General features: G+C 33.5%; 2 protein-coding genes across 2 annotated transcripts; one reads left to right on the forward strand and one right to left on the reverse strand.

Annotated features, from left to right (window-relative positions):
• Positions 1-877: 877 nt before the first annotated feature.
• LOC113037889 (coiled-coil domain-containing protein 157-like) lies at positions 878-7,860 on the forward strand. Its single transcript, XM_026195217.1, has 11 exons — positions 878-943; positions 1,175-1,217; positions 2,117-2,223; positions 3,422-3,630; positions 3,854-3,883; positions 4,162-4,235; positions 4,548-4,624; positions 5,114-5,214; positions 6,175-6,263; positions 6,432-6,557; positions 7,337-7,860. Exons 1-11 carry the CDS (start codon positions 878-880, stop codon positions 7,492-7,494), a joined length of 1,080 nt encoding a protein of 359 aa, XP_026051002.1. The 3' UTR covers positions 7,495-7,860.
• A 149-nt stretch (positions 7,861-8,009) lies between these two features.
• Positions 8,010-20,461, reverse strand: LOC113120624 (cell wall protein RBR3). Its single transcript, XM_026290557.1, has 5 exons — positions 20,163-20,461; positions 15,048-15,227; positions 13,223-13,546; positions 11,060-11,208; positions 8,010-9,921 (listed from the first exon to the last, which is right to left on the reverse strand). The coding sequence occupies exons 1-5, from the start codon at positions 20,233-20,235 to the stop codon at positions 9,877-9,879; spliced, it is 771 nt and encodes a 256-aa protein (XP_026146342.1). The 5' UTR covers positions 20,236-20,461; the 3' UTR covers positions 8,010-9,876.

Here is a 20,461-nt window from a genome sequence, read left to right on the forward strand (position 1 = left end):
ATTGTATTTTCTGTTATTATTTTAATTTTGGTTAACGTTTTAGTAATTTTTTTTTTCTTGTCTTGCTTCATTGTTTTTAATGTATATATAGTTTTTTTACATTTCAGTTTTAATTTGTTATATTTTAGTACATTAAGTTTAAATGAAAAGGAGAAATGTTGCTTTGGCAACTGACTAAAATAATATAATTTAAAGTGTTATTCTTATATTTTAGAAAGGAAGGATGTTTTTGTGGTTCACAAGATACTAAAACAAAAATATGCTTAAAAATATCATATTAATAGTACCAACCAAAACTAAAATGAATTTATCTTACATTTTGTGCCATTTTGTGTTATTTTTATTATTATTATTGTTAGGGGTATGTTTAGGGTTAGGGTAGGTGTCGACGTTAGTAAAATACAATCTAATAGGTTGAAAATTAAATTTATTATTAGTTTCCGTTCGGAGCTGTATCCCTTCTTTCCTGAGGAGAGAGCTCACTACATTACCCATAAGCTCTCTGTTGTTCCGGAAGTGGCGTAAAATATACTGGCTCCTGGATTTAAACTGAAATGGGCACTGGTCCCATGAATAGAGGATTTTAGACAAAATAGCTCCTTTAATAACCATTTTTATGAGAGGACATGTGTTAGTGAGGTTTCTCTAAAATGACCGGTTTCACGGAGTTTATCGCGCGTGTGTTTTGAAGCGTTATTTCAGTCGTTTGTTTCCTAAAGCTGACACGCTCCTCTTCATTATATCAGGTGTCCGTTTACCTGTCGCTGTAACCTCACCTGTCACCTGTCATCATTCCCGCTGGCTTTACGTGTCTTCAGAACGCAGGCTGGGTTTAGGCTCCTATTTTAATCGATAAGTTGATTATCAGCCGCTCAGGATGAACTGGGATCAACAGTTGAGCTCCATCATCTCCGAGGCTGATGGAAGTGTCGCAAAAATGAGAGTAAGAGCTATTTTCTTATCAGTAATAATTAACGTTAGATTAATTTTCTGTACACTGTAAGTTCAGAATGTGGCAGATACTAGCCACTAGAGGCCGCTCTTAATGTATTAGATTAATTAAAGAGACAGTGCACCCAAAATTACAGATCAGTTTACTCACGCATGTTATTCTGAACTTGTTTTGTAGTAAGTTTAAATATTTTATTCAGTTATTCATATTTTGTCTTTTAAGGAACGCCTTACTTCGCACAGAAGATCTTACAGAGGGACAGAAGGTAAACTCATTTTTAAATAATGATATTAAGTCCATTAATAGAGCATAGAATAGATAATAAATGTTGGCAAATGGGAAATGTTCTGTTTTCTGTTCCTAATTTGGAAATAAAAGGGGTAAAAAAAAAAAAATCCCTTCCAGACCTGAAGAAGTCTTGTAAGCTAGTACAAGTCTTACAAACTTTTTTTTTTTGGACAAAATATTAAAATACTAGGTTTCATATTCTATTTGTGATGTGTTATTTTAGTTATTAATATTATTATTATTAACACTTTAAACTTTTTATTTTTAGTAGTTTTATTGTTCATTTAAATTTTTTTTGTTACTATTTAGATTTACTTTTATTTTGCAGCAGCAGACTGTGATAAATGAAGTGCTCCTGAGCCCATGTGGCTATATTAACACCGCAGCGTGATGGTTTCTTGTGTAATGCCACCTGAGAATTCAAAGGTCAACCACATCAAACCACATCTACTGTGATTTCTTTGGATTCCCTGAATCTTTTCACAGTGTTACGTGTTGTAGTTGGTGGAAGACCTAAAAAAAGATTCAAATGCGAAATGTGTTTTTTGATTAGTTTGACATTTCTCTCATGAGATTTGCCACAAAGTGATAAGCCAAGATCCAGCTTTTTCGGAATGCATTGCAGCCATCAAAATCAAAATGTGTTCTTAATTCTAAAACACATTTTACGTCGGTCAGTGAAAACTTTGGAAATCTTTTCTTTGTACTTTTCCCAATTAAATAAAAGTTAAATAAAAATAAACAAACCACGGATTCTTGATTTCATTGCATTTTTACAAAACAACCCAACTTCTCTGGAATTGGGTTTGTTCCGTCTAATGTTCATATTTGATTTTATTGATCTGATTCCATGTGGTCATGTGTTTCTCTCTGTAGACGTGTTTCCGGTCAGAGAGGTCACAGCTGGTGTTGATCTGAAGCCGTCTGCGGTTCAGTGGTCAGATCTGACCGCCATCCAAACACAATTACAGCAGCAGAGTCAGGTCAGACTAACAGCTAACACCTGCTCGAATCACATCTTAATGTCCAGTTCTGGTGATTCAGACTTGAACAACCAAGATACTGTGCTATTAATGTGTATATGGATCACATAATGCATCGGTAGGGCCCTTTGAAATGTTATATGTTTTCCTAAATTATGTCCAACTTTTTTTAAAGGATTTTTTTTTCTCAGTTAATGGTTAAAATAAAATTTGATGTCAGTTGAAAAAGGTGCAGCACTCACTCTTGATAAACTAAATTAGTTACAATTAAATTTAAGCAATCAAAAGGAATGACTTATCATTCTAAATATTTTTTTCAACAATTGATAAAAAAATTGACAAAAAGTACCTTTTTAGGGACCAAGGAAATCCCTCATATTTTTTTACCCAAATTCTGTTTTCCATTTTTGATTTATTCTGCATTTAGTTTTAATTGTCTCATTAAATGTTATTCAAAAATGTCTAATCAGTTGAATTTGTAAAACCTTAGCAATTTAATAATCTAGTAAAATATTTACAATATTAGGGCCCTTTTATTTTTTCAGACTTTTTCTATTTTAATTTTTCTTGATTTATGATGAGTATGACTTTATTATAAAAAAAAAACTATGGTTATTAAATGAAGCCATGAAACATTAACATATTTAATTCATGTTTAAAAATATAATCAAATGAAAATGTAGCAGTTCATTTTAATTATTGGCAAATAAAGTGCTGCACAACCGATTACAATTTTACTGTTAACATTGCATGATATTCCTTAAAAATTCCTCAAATATTACTTTATGATTAATTGCACAGCTTTTAATGTATTCATCCAAAATTTGCCAATTGAGTAAATTCCACTTTTGTGACTAGATTTTATGAGACAATATGTTTTCTGCATCCTGAAAATCAAAGGGACTTGCATCGGTTTACATTTTTGTTTTGGAGATTTATATTTAATATTATAAAATGAATTCAACAACGAATCATCCTAGAATGACAAACAAGTTTTAAATTATTATTTATTTTCACAGGCCATTGAGACTTTAACACAGAGTCTTCGATTACTGGAAGGAGAACGAAATGCTCAGACAAGACAAATACAAACATTACAAGGTGATCATCAATCAGTTTCAATGTACTTCATTATACTACTCCAATTAACACTTCTTTCCTATAAATGAGTAAATAGACTGTTTCTGTTGTTACTGAGGTCATATTTACTCCAGAATCTCTGTCTTCCAGAGCAGCAGAAGAGACTTCGGATAAACTGGAGGAGAGAGAGCAGGACACGGGTCGGAGATCACTGAGTCCTGGACCGGACCGACGGATCGAGCAGTGGAAGAGAGAGATGGATCGAGAGCTGAGCAGTCTGAGAGCGCAGATCAACCGCGCCGCGACTCTAGGAAACCAGGAAGAAAGGTCTGGAATTGTATTGTTATTTGTAATTGTTTTAGTTATTGGTAATAACCGTTTAGGAGTTCAGTCTCAATAAAATAATAATATTAAAAAAAATCATATTAAGGGATTTCTTGGAAAAATCATCAGAAAGGGTAAGAACCGAGGACTATTTTAAATGTAAAATTTTAATTTAATTTAATTTAATTTAATTTAATTTAATTTAACTTTATTTTATTTTATTTAGAGGCGTGGCTTTAGGAAACAGGCAAAAACGGTAATTCTTTAGCGATGTATAATGTATTTATATGCAATATTTATATTGTGTACCTCAACATTGTTGCTTCTCATGACAAGAACTGATCATATTAAAAGTTGCTTAATATTACCTTAAGAGTCACATTTTCACATTTTATATCAATGTCATCATAAAAATCATGTTAAGTAAATATTAATTCTCTTGCTCAGGGACACATAAATAAGGTATGATACTGTAGCAGTGTCACACATCACAGAATCATATTTACTGTTTATAACTTTGTTGTCCATCCACAGTTTCAGCTCCAAACTGCGCAGAGAAGAACTGGAGCAGCTCAGGAGAGAGGTGGACATCCTTAAAAACAAACTCCGTAAGTTATAAACTAGTTACTTTTCATGTTTCTCCACCTGAGTGTATTAGATATACATACACTATAGTGTTACACACATAAATCAGACTCTTTCAGTGTTGTGTTTTACAGTCAGGGCTCTCTGCCAGAGCAAATGCACTTTGTGTCAAAATAAACACATGCACAGCCGATCCCCAAATAAACATCTCGCTCAGATACGGCCTGTGCTTGTGTTGGCTTCACATTCACAACGCCGGCAGTATTGATAGGCATTCAGACTCTGGTTGCATTAATACCGTGTTCGTGAATGTTAAAAAAAGTGTGTTTCTGTAGTGCGGCAGGAAGAAGATACGTTCCAGCTCCGGTCAGAGGCCAGAGAAACAAGGAGACAGTATGAACATAGCTCTAAGGTAAAGAAACCGCGCACATTAACGCTCAAAAGGTCAGGATGAAAGCAGCATGCATTAAACTGATCAAAAGTGACAGTAAAGTCATTTTCTAATATTACAAAACATTTCTGTTTCAAATAAAATGCTGTTCTTCTGAAGCTGATAAATTCAGCATTGCATTGCAGGAATTAATTTTAAAATCTATACAAATAGAAAACACTTATTTTTTAATTGTAATAATATTTAATAATATTACTGTACACTTGATTAAATAAATGCTTCCTTCAAAAACATTATAAAAACTCTGGTACTGTACCTTTAACATTCTGTATGTAAATGACTTCACTTATGATTGGCTAATGTCTCCAAACACACACACAGGTCATGGTGCTGAAATATGCTTTTCACATAACATTTATTGTTCTGCAGGAGATGTTTTTGCGGTGTAGTTTCAGTTAATATAGCAAGTTTCGGTTCACGTCACACTCATGTCATATTTTTGTTCTGCAGACGTTGGAGAGTTTTACAGATTCGTACCGAACGCACAGTTTCGATCTCGCTCGGATGGTGTCACAGTATCAGCACACGCAACAGGAAGTGCGTGACCTCAGGTGAGTGCGTCCACACAGCGGAACGAAACAACAGATAAAAAACAGTGTTAGTTTTAATACCACTGATAAATAGCACTATTATTGGCAAATATTAGAATTTGATTTAATATTTATTCATTTGAGATTTCTGTGCTCTTTGGTTTTATTAGTTTTAATGTGTCTGTATAGATTTTGTTACAATATTTTATTTAGTTTTTTGTTATTTTAGTAGTAAACTTAATTCTGCTTTAGCAAATAAATATTTAGTAAATAGTAAGTTAAGGGTAAATAATAAATATGGTATTTTGTTTTAGTTAAGAAAATAATAATTCTAATGTTTATATTATTTCAAATAATGCAGAAAATGTGTTTTGAATATGATAATGCAACACAATGTCTGGACAGACTCTGGTTTGTGTGCATTTTAAATCTAAGTCAGTTTTTGGAGCATGTTTACATAAATGTTTATTATTGTTTTTTCAGAACAAAATGCATTGTTGAAACAGTCACAGTACGTGTATTAAATTTGATTTCATCTCAATAACTGTAGCATTTCATAATGTGTTTCCACTCATATTTCCAATGTTGTGAGCCAAATTTCAAAAAGTGACATCATTTAGTGTGTATCTTTGCTATACTATTAATTAATTATTAAAAGTTACAAGTAAGGTTTTCAGTCTGATTGTCATGAGAGCGCCTGGAGATTTGTGTTTTATTGCTCACACTGCACATAGTGTGACCCATTATATATAACCAATAATTAATAATAGTATTTATTTAGTTATTTTTTGTTAGATTTTGCATTAATAGCAATCAACCATTTCAGTGTGCAAATGAGTAAAAACACCTTTAAATTATGCAAATTAAAAAGCACAATTTCTGTAAATTAGTGTTGATTTTATTAAGTAATGAAAAGGTTTTTAATGGCTTTAGTGTTTGTAACCTCTAATAGTCTTGGCTAAAGGAGTGTGTGTGTTTTAGAGTCACTGTCTCTGAGCTGAAGGACGAGGTGCGAGGTCTGGTCCTGAGAGAAACCCTCCCCACACCTGCACCTCTAACACACAAACCAGGTGAGACACAGCTGCTGAAGGGACAGATCATGTTTCTGTTTTCCCCTTCAAAGCTGTTTCTAATGTTAGTCGTTTAGCCTCTCTGAGAGCTTTAGAATCAAAGCAGCTGCTGTGCCTGGAAGATTTCTCCACAGTTATCCTCTTCTCATGTTTCTCTCGCTCCTGCAGTGGTAACTGTGAAGACAAGCCCCCAGAGACGTGTGTCGTCAGGGTCCGATGATGATTTCAGTCCCACCCCCAGTCTGGGGGAGATCAGCTCAGATGAGTTAGATGCATCATGGCTGGATGAACCAGGTGACACATGCAGAAGCAGTCCAGACACTGCCACGAGATACACATGCACTGAAGAGTCAATCTCATGCACACATCTTTTTTACTCTACAATCTAAAAACAATTTTTTTATACATCTGCATGTAAAGAAATTACACATATATACACTGTGTGTGAGCATATATATAATTTTTTTTTAAATGAAATTTAATCTAAAAATAAAAGCTAGAATGTAAGTCCTCATTTAGAGTACCAAGTAAAGCATTTTTCTTCAGAAGTGAAAACGGTGAAATGATTGATGAAATGTGGATTGATTTGAGGTTATGAGTTTCATATTTGAGACTTCATCTGTGTTACTGACAGATAATTTGAGGTTAATGAGCATGACTAATGTCTTCAGAACCACTGACAGCATTCAGCTCAGGAGAAATCAACAGAAATAAGCACAATCAAATACTTGCATCATTTATATACTATTGTAGTTTTTTGGTAATAATTTGAACTAAATTTAATTTTAGTATTTTATGTTTTCATTTTAATTTAAGTTAAATTTGTAATACTCGTGTTTTGGTCTATTTCATTATTATTTTAATAATTTAGTAATTTTTTTTCATTATTATTTTAGTATCTCTATAGTCTTAATATAAAATATTATAATTAGTTATAGAAAAAGGAGTATTTTAAAATATTATATAAAATATTTAATGGTTTAATTAACATTAATAACCCTAATAAAAGGATAGTTTTATTTAAAAAAAATATTTACGCACTAACAATTACTCCTTTTTCTCGTTCAATTTAGAGCCACAAACCAGGAGGAGGCGCCGGCGAGTCCGTTTAAATTCAGACATTACAGGAAGTGACCTCAGCGATGCTGGAAGTGGGCTGGATAGTAACCTTGGCAATGATGCTGAAGGAGTTTCAGACAGTCCTCCAGATCTCAGTCTCAGTGACCTCTGACCTTAAAGGTCAATAAATCTGTGTGCTGCTATTAGAAGGAAATAGAAACCATAGTCTTGCGTTGACGCAAGTAAGTAGGTTTAAAGAGTGCCCCGGACTGTGCTATTTCTGCTATAATTGATCTATACATTCATGTTAAATCAAGACCATGGGCACAGTTTTTGCAGTATTTTATGACTGACACACATTACAGTCTTTATAGGCTTTGCAAGTATTGCACATATTTGCAATAGCGCAAAGAGTGTTTTCACTATTAACATGCAACACATAACATCCATTTAGTCCAAAACTGTTTGACTTTTGCTTGTTTACATGTTGTAAATGTATTTACAGGCAGTATTTGGAGAATGTTTGTCACAGTAAGACCAGAAATATGTATTAAGACTGTAAATCGTCAATTTAATTTCATGTTGACAAAAACAAGTTACCTTTTTACCACTTAAAATAAGTCTATAGCATTTCATAACATGCGTTTCCAGTGTTATGAGCCAAATTTCAAAAAGTGACAATTTAGTGTATTTTAAAGACTTTTATTAATTAAAAAAGAACAGTGTGTAAGAAACACTTTAAATGCACTTCCACAAGTTATTACACAAAGAAAACAACACACATCCATCAGCCAACAAACCACAAGGATGAAAATACTGTATTGATGTTTTATCAATCAATAAAAATGTTAAAATGTTAAGTCTATAGCTATATTTTGTTTATTTTTCGCAGTTTTTATAAAACATTTTAGGCACAAGAAAAGCATTACAATTATGGCTGTTTATTGACTGAAGGTCTGTTTTTTACCATCTTTGTCAAAAGTGCATGCAAATGAATTTGTTTCTTAAAACAAGGTTGAAAACAGTTGAATTTTGCACCATCATGAGCCAAGAGACGGTTGTGTTTTCAGCGCTGTTGTTTTGTCTGTTTGGTGACATTGCTTATGATGTAAACAACTCCACATTTTCACTTGAAGTGAATTGAACGTCTGTGCAGCTGAAAAAAAAATGCAATTTCTCACGGGTGGAAACATGCTTGGGAACTAAGCAGAAATGAACATTGGGAAATCATTACTGGTGCCGTTTGTACAGCATTAAATGAATTTTTCAGATTTATTACAGGTTAAGCTGTATAATTTTGTCTACAGATTTTTAAAAACAAGTACAAATGAGTTTACAGTAATGAATTTACTAGGGAAGACTCTCCTTGTGTGTGTCGTGCAAATGTTACAGAGTTTAGCAGCTTTACAGGGGTGAGAAAACTGAATGTAACTTCACAAAGACACGGTTAGAAGACTTTTATAGCTAGTGCCATGCAAGTCATGTGGCTGTACTGTTGAAAACGAAATGCATTTTATTGTTTACTCTGGTACCCCACAGAAGTGCATTACTGTAAACAGAGAGGGGTTAAAATGACTTTGTGTGATGATCGAAAACTACTGAACGTCGAGCATTTCCTCCAAAGAGTAGTTTTAAATTTACTCACCTTTTGGCCATCTAAGATGTAGGTTTGTTTGTTTCTTTATTTGTTAAAATGCAGCATTTCATCACGTTCCCAGCAATGGATGCTCTGTAGTGAATAGGTGCCGTCAGATAAAAACATCACAATAATACAGAAGTAATCCACACTACTCCAGTCCATCAAGTTAACATCTGGAGAAGCCAAATGCTGCATGTTTTTAAGAGACAAATCCAGTTTGTATAAGTGTTTAAACTCGTTTCAGGTCATAATAGGAGTCCATAATATATAATAATGTTTCCTCCAGTGAAAAAAAAGTCCATCCTCTGTTGTCCTCTCAGAATCCACCAAAATATTTGTTTAAATCTGTATCTTATAAACGGTGCTTGGCCTGAGCAGATTTCTCTCCTTAATCAGATGAGATGACTTTCACACTGTAGAAAGCATTATTATAGATAGAGGACTCTTATTTTACATGTAAAAAAATCTTAATAATGGATTTGTTTCTTACAAACATGCATCTTTTCACTTCTCAAGATGTTAACTGATGGACCAGAGTGGTGTGGATTATTGTGATGTTTTTATCAGCTGTTTGTACTCTCATTCTGACGGCACCCATTCACTGAAGAGCATACATTGGTGCGCAAGAGATGCAATGCATGAAACAAATGAACACATACAGCCAAAAACAGCTCCCTAATATCCCCGCAGCACACAATCCTTCCCAAACCTAAAGTGCAAGAAAACAACCCAGCGAACGGGAACTGACGGACATGGTGAATTTAACAACTAAAGTAGAGTAAGATGCTACATTTAGTCCTGTAACAGAAACAACAGGAGTGTTTGTGCCTCTGTGAAGCTAATTTAATTGTGTCTGTGTTGTGTTGATCAGAGGATGTTAGGCTCTCTGAAGATGTCTGAGGAACATCTGGGTTTTCAGTAGCTGTACATGGAGAGAGGCGCGTCCTCCAGCATATCGTCCTGAAACACACACACAAACACACACCACACACACGTCACTGAGCTGTTCACACGACACAGTCATCTGTGAGCGACACTGTATGTGCATCAATGCCTAATTACTGATACATACAGGTTTAGTGTAAGTACTTAATGTTTAGTTTATCACCATTAAGCTTTAGTGAGTTACATAGAATTAAAAAAAGTAACTTTTTTTATTGTTAAAATACCATTGTGTCGAAATAAAATGTCACATTTCCCCCCCGAATACATGTATAAATTATAAACTCTATATATTAGGTCATATTTAAGTGAGTGATATCAAATAATCATAGTAAAAAATTAAATAATTTAAAACTAATAACACTGTAATAAACATAAATTGATTTATACAGAATGCAAAAAAATAATAATCACATACATTTTTATTCTGAAATTTAAATATCATACATGTACAGTACAGACCAAAAGTTTGGAAACATTACTATTTTTTTGAGCTTGATGAGCAGAAGAAACTTCTTTCAAAAACATTAAAAATAGTAAAGTTTCCAAACGTTTGGTCTGTACTGTACTATTTACTGTATATGTATGTATGTGTTTATTTTTAAAATGCTTTTAAACTTTTTTTCATCCTGGAATTTTGAAGTGGCATTAAATGTTAAAAACGTACTATTTGTGGAAATCAGAAGTGGCATACATTAAATAATAATTAAATTTAACTATATAAAAAAAGAGCATTTGCATCAATTTGTGCATTATATAGAAATATTACCCACTTCTTTAAATTACAATATTATGCATGCACTGTGTTTTTTTTTTTTTCCTCCCTTAAGTTTTCATTTCTGATATATTTAAGGGAGTAACATCATAAGAATTATATATTTTTTTAATTGATAGCATAGTAGTCCCTCTCTACTGATTATGGCTGTATTGCCCTGGTAGTGTGAGCCTAAAATGGGAAAATAGAAGCATCTGCAAAATAACCTATTTATTTCAAATCTAAAAATAGCAGAACATTTGCATAAAAGCCGATCTAAATGGTTTTCTGAGAATGATACTTTTCCTGTCAGCATCTGTCACATGGCTATTGCTTAGCGATGTGTTTTAGGTAGTATGTGTGTGGTTTTTATTCAGTGATTTGTGGAAAGCGTGATCTCACCATGGGGAGATCCTGAAGTCTGCGAAACTCTGGGCCATCGTTTGTGTTTCTGAATTTGAGGAATATGAGGACCGACACGATGGCAGCGACGATGACGAACGCCGACACCAGTCCAGCCAGCAGTGGGTCAGCGGACGCTTTGCTATTGTCTAGAAGAACCAAAGCAGAGAAAGAGAGAGGCAATAACACTAGTGCACTTTCTGGAAGATGTGTAAATAGTGTGTGTTTGTGTGCTTGAGTGTTTCTGCAGTGACGTGAAAGCCTGGCGAATCCACAAAGATGCATCTGTTCTCCGGTTGTGTCAGTGTGAAGACGTTCCTCTGCACATATAATGATGCTCTTGTTTTCTACACGCACCGATATCAGCCTCTCTGCGGTTTGACCTCTATTTATATCCACTTTATGAGGATTTGTTCTGCACGCCATTATGGTAAACAAAAATGCAGATGTGCGCTGTAAATGTTTGTGTGTGCAGCTGCGTTTGCTCACAAAAGCGTCAACCAAATGAATAATCATCATGTGATGTCTGATATCGCAGCAATAAATCATGTCCACATTGAAACACTACAGGCTTTCTGCCTAAACCAGCAGCAGAGGTTTCCAGCAGAAAAGTCAAGCTTTTGTCCTCACGAACAGTCAACATCAGTCAGGACATAGTTACACAGCCCTAATCTTGTGCTCCCCAATCAAAAATACAATAAAATGAATAAATCGATAAAGCTTGAGCTCTGTTTTATAATTGTAGGCTGCTTTTTATGGTTCCAAATGTAGGCAACGTATTTATGCTGCCTTCTAAAATACCTCATTTTCACATCACTGCAATCATTCATGGAGAAGGAAATCCCAGAATGCAATGCAACAAGATGAGTGAAAAATAAAACAAAGATAGCGAAAGTAATTCAATACAATATAAATACAGAATTTATAATGAAAAGTGCTGATAAACATGGTTTATTGAATGCATTATATTTAACAAATTCAGTGTAATATATAGTTAATATTAGGAATTCAGAAATGATAAATAGCAAATTAAAACTAAAACATGTATATACTTTAAGTATACTATAGTTTATGATAATTAAATACATTATCTGTAAGTGTATTTGTATTTAATATTAACAATTCATATTGAAAAGTACTGATAAATATTGTTTATTAAATATATTTAAGCGTTTTTAAATATAGTAAGTTTAATATATATTTAGTATTAGGAACTCATTAGGAATTCATATTGAAAAGCACTGATAGATACAGTTTATAATAATTTAATACATTATTTGTAAGTGTCTTTATATTTATTAAGTGTAATATAGTATTTAATATTAAGAATTTATACTGTAAAAAAAAATCTGTAAAATATACGGTAAAAAAGCGGCAGCATTATTACAATACAGAATTATAACGTAAAAATACGGTAACACCATTTTTGGCTCAACAGTTTTACCTTAAATTTACACCGTGAAAATTTAACGGTAAAACGCTGTAAAAATGCTACAGTAGCAACCTGTTAAATGGTTTACGGTAAATTCCCCTACTATATACGGTGAAAAACTGTATGGGACTTTACATGTAATTTTATTATATTTTACATATATACCAACTTATTGAAATACTGAAATCTGTTTTGTGAAACATCAAATTCAAACCAAATTTTTCAGTTTATGTTTTTTCACTGTAAATTTGAACCATTTAACAGGTTTGTACTGTAGCATTTTCACAGTTATTTACCGTTAAAATCAAGTTTTTTTTTTAAAGTGTAGAATCATACTGGAAATTACTGATAAATATAGTTTATTAAATACATTATATTTAAGTATATGTAAATATATAAGGTGTAATATATATATATTTAATGTTAAGAATTCAGAATTCATACAGAAAAGTACTGATAAGTAAAGTGTATTTAAATATAGTTTATATTTAATATAATTTTATATTACATATATTTAATGTTATTATATATATATATATATATATATATATATATATATATATATATATATATCTGTGTGTGTGTGTGTGTGTGTGTGTGTGTGTGTGTGTAGTTATTTTGAGTTTGAATATATTAAGTGTAAAAACATAACATTTGGATATTATTTTATTTTCTAGATGTATTAGTGACTGGAGAACAGGAAGGCTGTTTTAGCCTGTGTGATCACGTACCGTGGTCTGGGACGTTGAGAGCCGAGGGGGTGTCTGCGTGGGCTTTGGTCTGGACAGGACTGCTGCTTGCTGTCATCTGTGTGCTGGATCTCCGTCTGCTGCGAGCGCTCGATGACTCTGGAGCTCCGCTGGTTCCTGTGGTGGTGGATGTCGGGTGGAGCGTGCTGAAGTGGATGCTGCTTGTGGGCTCGTGGGTCGTTGATGGTGGGAGTGTGGTAGGTTTTACCGTGGTGACTGCTGTCTCATTTATCACAGGTGACACATCAGAGACGTTTCGACTGTCTGTGACGTTCTCGGCCGGGGCAGATGAGTTCACCAACATTACTAGAGATGAAACAAACACGAGGGAGTTTGAAAACAAAGTGTGCGCTCGCTCACATCTGAGTGCAACTTCCAAGAAAAAAAGTTGCACAATTCTAATAATTTGTGGTTTATTTGATTAAAAATAAACCACACCAAACCTGCATTTATTATATATATATATATATATATATATAAATATAATGAAATATATCAAAACTGAATTTAATGCATATTTAATATAGAATATAACATTTTAATTCACTTAACATTTTGGTTATCAAGTGCATATGCATAATAAATAAGTGTCTGTGCATGTGAGACGTGTGTGTGTGTGTGTGTGAGGATTCAAACTCTCTCACTCTCACGTCAGATCTCACACTGCATTTACTCACTGTCTCTCTTTATGTCACTTCACATTGCTGTCGTAGGTCAGAGCCACTGGTTGTTGTCTAAATGATCTGTTCTGTCAGGTCAGGTGCTAGTTAAGTGTCTTCTGGAAGAATTCACTCTCATGTTGTTCTAAACCTGTTGAAATCTTTCCTTTCTTCAGGTTTTGATTATGAAACAGCAGAAATGTGATTTGAGAGTTTTCAGCCAAGGATGACTTATAGATATATATTGGTGTGTTCTGACATCTACATGTTTGTAGATTCAATATTCCTCTAGTTTGAAATTAGTAGAAAATATGTGCAGATGGAGTGTTATTCTATATTATTATTATTTATATAGTATTTATTCATATTTTATGTGCTTTCAAACGATTAATTGCATCCAAAATAAAGGTTTTTGTTTGCATAATGTGTACTGTGTGTGTTTATTATGTATATATATAAATACACACACATGCATTTATATATTTAAGGAAAATATGTAATATTTGTATATTAAATATATTTATGTATAATAATAATAATGTAAATATTTTCAAAATATATACTGTATGTGTGTGTATTTATATATATAATAATATAATAAATACACAGTACACACACATATATTATCATTAATAAAAACTTATTTTGGATGTGATTAATCACGATTAATTGTTCTGCAACATTTTATATATATATATAATTATATAGAATTTAAGCATTATTTTAATTACTAAAAAATGACTAAAAATATATATAAAGTTTATTTAAAATAGAGCTCATGCATCTTATTTTTTTGCTGAATCTGAGGTGCATGAGCTCAGATGAACGAGGCCTCCAATCAGTCAGTTCCATGACAAAAAACAAAGCCTGTGCTAACTGACAGAAAACAAGTTGACAAAAAGATTGAATTCAAGATTTGGTAATATTATAGCATAATGAGAGTTTTAAAAGGCCAGTCATTCTTGACTGGGAACACCAAATTAGGTAAAGAATTTTCAGCACAGCACAAGATGTTAAAGAAATGTCTAGAACTGATTCGTTCAGAAACCCAGTGACTAGTGCTTCTTCATATGCACTCATTGAAGCAGTGTAGGAACTTGTGTAAAGACTCTATCAATCTCAGATGAAAAAGGCTGTAAATGTTGTACCTGTAGTTGTGTCTGTGTGCGGCGTGGGCTCAGTGCTGTTGGTGATGTTAGTGGAGGACTGCGTCTGATCGCTGCCAGGGCTCGAGGTCATGTTGACTTCAGTCACGCCGTTTCTTCTCTTCACAGAGCTGTGAGATGATGAAGACACGTCAGCCGCAGATGACACGCAGAGATAATCACCTAAAGATCAGAGGAGAACCAGGACAGAGATCATATATGTGTCTTAAGAAAACAAACACTGTATGGGTCAAAATTGTTGATTTTTCTTTTATGCCATAAATCATTAGGATATTAAGTAAAGATCATGTTCCATAAAGATTTAGTAAATTTCCTACCGTTAATATATCAACAATTATTTTTTTGTTTAGTAATATGCATTGCTAAGAATTCATTTGGACAAATTTAAAGGTGATTTTCTTCAATATTTAGATTTTTTTGCACCCTCATATTTTCAAATAGTTGTATCTTGGCCCTTTTCGAAAAATTGACACTTAAGGCTGGTTTTGTGGTCCAGGGTCAGATATGAATCAGATCTAGGAATACATTTGGCCTGTAACTTAAATTATTCAAAGTTATCTGCATATTTGAATGAAAATGTGTATTATCATGAATTAAAAATGAGAGGATGTCTCTGCCAAATCTGGGTCCAACAGAGGATGTTTAAACGGAGCTCTGTGCTGTCGTCAGTTATATGTGATGAAACAAGAGAAGTGTTAATAATTAATTCAGTCATTTAATTAAGAAACATTGGCATGTGTTACTGTTTGTCTGACAAATAATAGATGTGTTGAAGAAACCTGTTATTATTTGTGCAGTTTTCGTTTGGTTTGTGTTACAGATATGAACAATATTTCAAATCACATGATTTGAGAAAAGAACTTGGCTTGCACTGAAGAAGAGAACTGAGGAGTCTGGGGTTGGTGCATTTTTTAAATGTTTTTAAAAAGACGACTTTTATCCTCACCAAGGCTGCAATTATTTGATTAAAAAATACAGTAAAAACAGTAATACTGTGAAATATTATTACAATGTAAAATAACTGTTTTCTATTTGAATAAATTGTAAAAAGTGATTTATTTTTTGTGATGCGAAGCTGAATTTTCATTATTATTCCTCCAGTCTTCAGTATCACATGATCTTTCAGAAATCATTCTGATGTGCTGATTTGCTGCTCACAAAACATTTCTTTGTAATATTAATGCTGAAAAGAGTAACAATTATACACATTATCATTATTTGGTTTCTTTTCTAAATGCCCACATTACAGTACACTAAGGAAGAGGATATTTCAAAGGTTTGAAAGGCTTGGCTTTGTCCTAAATATTTGCTCAATGTCTGTATTAGTCTGTCTTCTGTTAACAGATGCATTTCTTATCAGTTTTCATTCTGTTTTCCTCTTCTGATAGAGTTCTGGTCTTCAAGTTAATTTTCCTGAAAGTCTCTCTCTGTCTCTTTTATACAGATGTGTTTTGATTTATATTCCCCATAATTAGCAGCTTTGTTTAACCAAATTGATCAGGTGGATATTGGAATAAAATAATATAATACCCTACATAAAAAACTTAGAAGTTTAATTTGAAGTGCTCAGTTTACAAAAAAAAATTTTTAATAAATAAATCGAAAGATAGGGAAAAACTAATAAAAATGACAAATGCACATTGAAATTATTCTAAAAACGTAAACTAAAATGAAAATGAAAATATAAAAAGGTCAATCAAATTATGAAACAATTGTATAATAGTATATAATTTATAATAATATATGCTACTTCATAAAAATGCTACTTTCATTACAAATCTGATTTCACAGTGTAGTGTACAGTAAGTTTTGTAAGTTATGTGAGCAATGCTAGCATGTTATCAATAGTTGCCAGAGCATTGTTATGGACACATTCACTTTATCATATGATGTTGGCAATTATGATCTAACTCAAGAGACTTCCTGAAGTATCGAGCTATTATAGGATGCCTAATCTCTCTCCTGCTCTTGTGTTTGTGGGTCGTTACCCAGAATCCTTAGGGAGGTTTGTTGAGGGTTTTGCGCACCACACCCTGCCACTTCACAAGAGTTCTTTTGGCTGCGCTCCTCAATAACGGCCCTGTTCTGAGCTACTGCCGCTGCATGTCACAAACCCCAGCAAACCCGCACACATGGGGAAAATACCAGTCCGGAGGGTATTTTGGGAGGCTGATTCATTGCCTGATTCAGCAGTTTGCAGTTCTTGGGAAAGAAACATCAGTTCGAGCATGAAAATGGTCTGAGCATTAATGAACAGAACAGATATATAACGATTCTTCATGAAGACATGTCTCAGTCTTTGGGCTTTTCATACTCACTAATACTCAGATTTTCACCCAACCTTTGTGCTATTTCTCCTCTCTCTCTCTCTCTCTCTCTCTCTCTCTCTGTCCTCTCAGTTAGTCTGTTTATTTGCCTCAAGACACACTTCTTCCTGTGTGTGTCATTATATAAGAGGACTGCGCAGCATTACACAAGACTTCATTTTATTAAAATCAGACCTCTTTAAAGGAACATTTACTAGTTCAATAAAAGTTAAAAGAGTAGTTCACCCAAAATTAGAAATTTGCTCACACTCAGGCAATCCAAAACAGTTTCTTCATGGGAACGGATTTGGAGTTATTCAGCATTAAATCCCTTCCCCTGCAGTGAATGGGTGCTGTCAGAATAAGAGTCTAAACTGATGATAAAAACATCACAATCATCCACAAGTAATGGGACTCATTCTGACGGCACCCATTCACTGCAGAGGATCCATTGGTGAGCAAGCAATTTAATGCTACAATTGTTTCAAATCTTTTTAGGTGAAGAAACACAGCTACATCTTAGATGGCCTGAGAGTGAGCATATGTATTTTTATTTGTGGGAGAACTGTTCCTTTAAATTCTACATTATGTCCATTAATGCTGAAGTACTCAGCATTTACAAAAAATGTAAATTGCTGAGACGCTTCTAATGGAAGCAAACACAGCCAGTTGATGTTTTATAAGAATGTTTATTCTTAAAGTGCTTGAATTCATTCTTAGAAAAAAATTTTTTTATTTGAGCCATAATATCATCTAAATCATTACCAGCTTCCAGTTATTCTTCACTGACGTAGTTCCTGTTTGGATCCTTAAGTCATGCATCATTTACCATGATTACATGCTTGTAGCTTTGGACTTACTGGATGTAATGAAATGTTTTAGTCTTGTAATGTTCACTTTGTTTCCTTGTGTCCTCTCACTTAAAATGTGTGTCTTAATTTAGATGCAAATGTAAAAATGATTTCCAGCAGTAATGGACATAACGCCAGAAATGCTGCACAGGAAGATTCCTTTAAAAATGTGACTTAGATGCAACAATCTGATGCATTGAAATAAACTCCCAAAATAGCAACTTAATCTCTTGTTAGATTGGATTAATAAATTGGTGTACACTGAAAAATATTTGAGGGTGAAAGCAGTTTCACTTCAATGTAAAAACATACTTAGTTTTATTAAGACATCATAAAATCTTTTTTTTTTTTTTTTTTTACAGCTTATAATGATACTTGACTTTGTGGCAAACACCACTAGTGATTTTCACCCAGTATGTTTCTCACCATGTTTTTCACATCTTCTCGCAGGTTTTCTCACCTCTCATCTATCTGCAAATCTCATCTTTATGCAAAGCTTTTGCTTGATATGAAACTGTGTCTGTGGAGCTCATAACTGCGGGTACACTAAAAATATATATATATTTTGAAGGTTATTGGAGTACATTTTACAAGATATAAAATTTAATGTTTAATCAAATGTGTTGTTTCCATTTTTTTCTAATTTTCTGCGAAATTTACCCGGAAGTAATTATTATAAAAAAAAATTATTAAATCATTTAATGCATTAAATTAAAGGGTTAACTGGAAATATATTAGAAAAGCAGCAAAACTATTTTTTCTTTTTGGAATATAGTGCACTGTGAATTGTGCAAGATAAGAGCATGCAAGTATTAAAAGTAAACAGGGTTTTTCAAAGTGCTTTTGTACGAGATGTAAAAATAGGAGCGTTAAAAAACTCCCCAGATGAAAGTGAGAGGAACAGGACGTCAGAATGCAAAGATGACAAGCAACAGAAATGCTCTAAAAATACCACATGATTGTGTCCTGAGCAATCTTGCTCTCGCTCAGTCAAATTCAGAGGGCTGTACAGCCCGTTCTTAACTTCACAAAAGCAGGCCTTGCAGAATAAAATCAAATTTAAATATGGTAAAAATACACCACTGCATGACTCCTAATTACAAACACTGGCTCAGAAATGAAAGCATTCTGGGATCGAGAGACAGTAAGTGTGGTTTGAAAGCATTCCCATTATGCTCTCTGTGCCAGTGCTGCTGGGACACAGAGATGAATTTCTTGCATTTTCACCCTTATATGAGCATAAACGTGTGTGTATATATGTTTCATGCATGTTCTTTAAATCAGAACTGAATATTAGTGAGCTGCTCACAATGTAATCTTTTACAGTTTTAAACACAAATCTGAATATAAGTAGGCTGCAAAATCTTAACCTGTTTCATATAAAATGCAAACGTCTATTACAACACTTATAAATGAAAAACAAGCTTATGTTTGTGTTTATACGATTAGTCTTCTCCAGTATCCACTTTTAGGCTCTGGTTGGAGTTCTGCATGAGAATAGTGGCTTTTCACCGCAAGATACATAACAAGGAAGGCTGTGTCTCGAAACATAGTGAGCTCCCTACCTAGAAAGCATTTTCGAGTATCCTCAGTACATTAAGCAGTTTTTGGGCATCCATAAAGTCCTGAAAGACGAATCTGTACTCCTAAACATAATTTCTTAAGTCATAAATATGGTGCCTAGGTAGTTAGTTCGCTAGGTTTTGAGACACAGCCATTGTTTGACTGCGCAGGATACGCGTGGCAGCAGAAACAAACTAATAGTGTCATAAAACCTGACAAATACATTTCAAAAGGGCTCTTAGGTCTAATTCTGTTTGACTTCACGATAGATAGATAGATAGATAGATAGATAGATAGATAGATAGATAGATAGATAGATAGATAGATAGATAGATAGATAGATTGATAGATAGATAGATAGATAGATAGATTTTTACCTGTAATGAGAGAACAGTAGAAGAGCACCATCGCACAAAACGCAACATTTCCACATCTGCCCATATCCTTCATATGACAAAAGATGTCAACTAACTTCAGCCTAAAATAAAGCTAAAATAGTCCTATCGTTCTTTCTTTCTTCAGGCGTAAAAACCGACACAACAGTCCATGTGTGTTTAACAAACGCCTCTGGATCGACGGACGGAGATGAAGTTAGATGCCAGTGTGTTTTTAACAGCGTGGATGATCAAAAGTGTCTGGAAGAGTTCATTCACAGCGGACCCAAAGAGTTGAGATC

Source organism: Carassius auratus, chromosome 20, assembly GCF_003368295.1.
Source record: "Carassius auratus strain Wakin chromosome 20, ASM336829v1, whole genome shotgun sequence".
Taxonomy (NCBI): domain Eukaryota; kingdom Metazoa; phylum Chordata; class Actinopteri; order Cypriniformes; family Cyprinidae; genus Carassius; species Carassius auratus.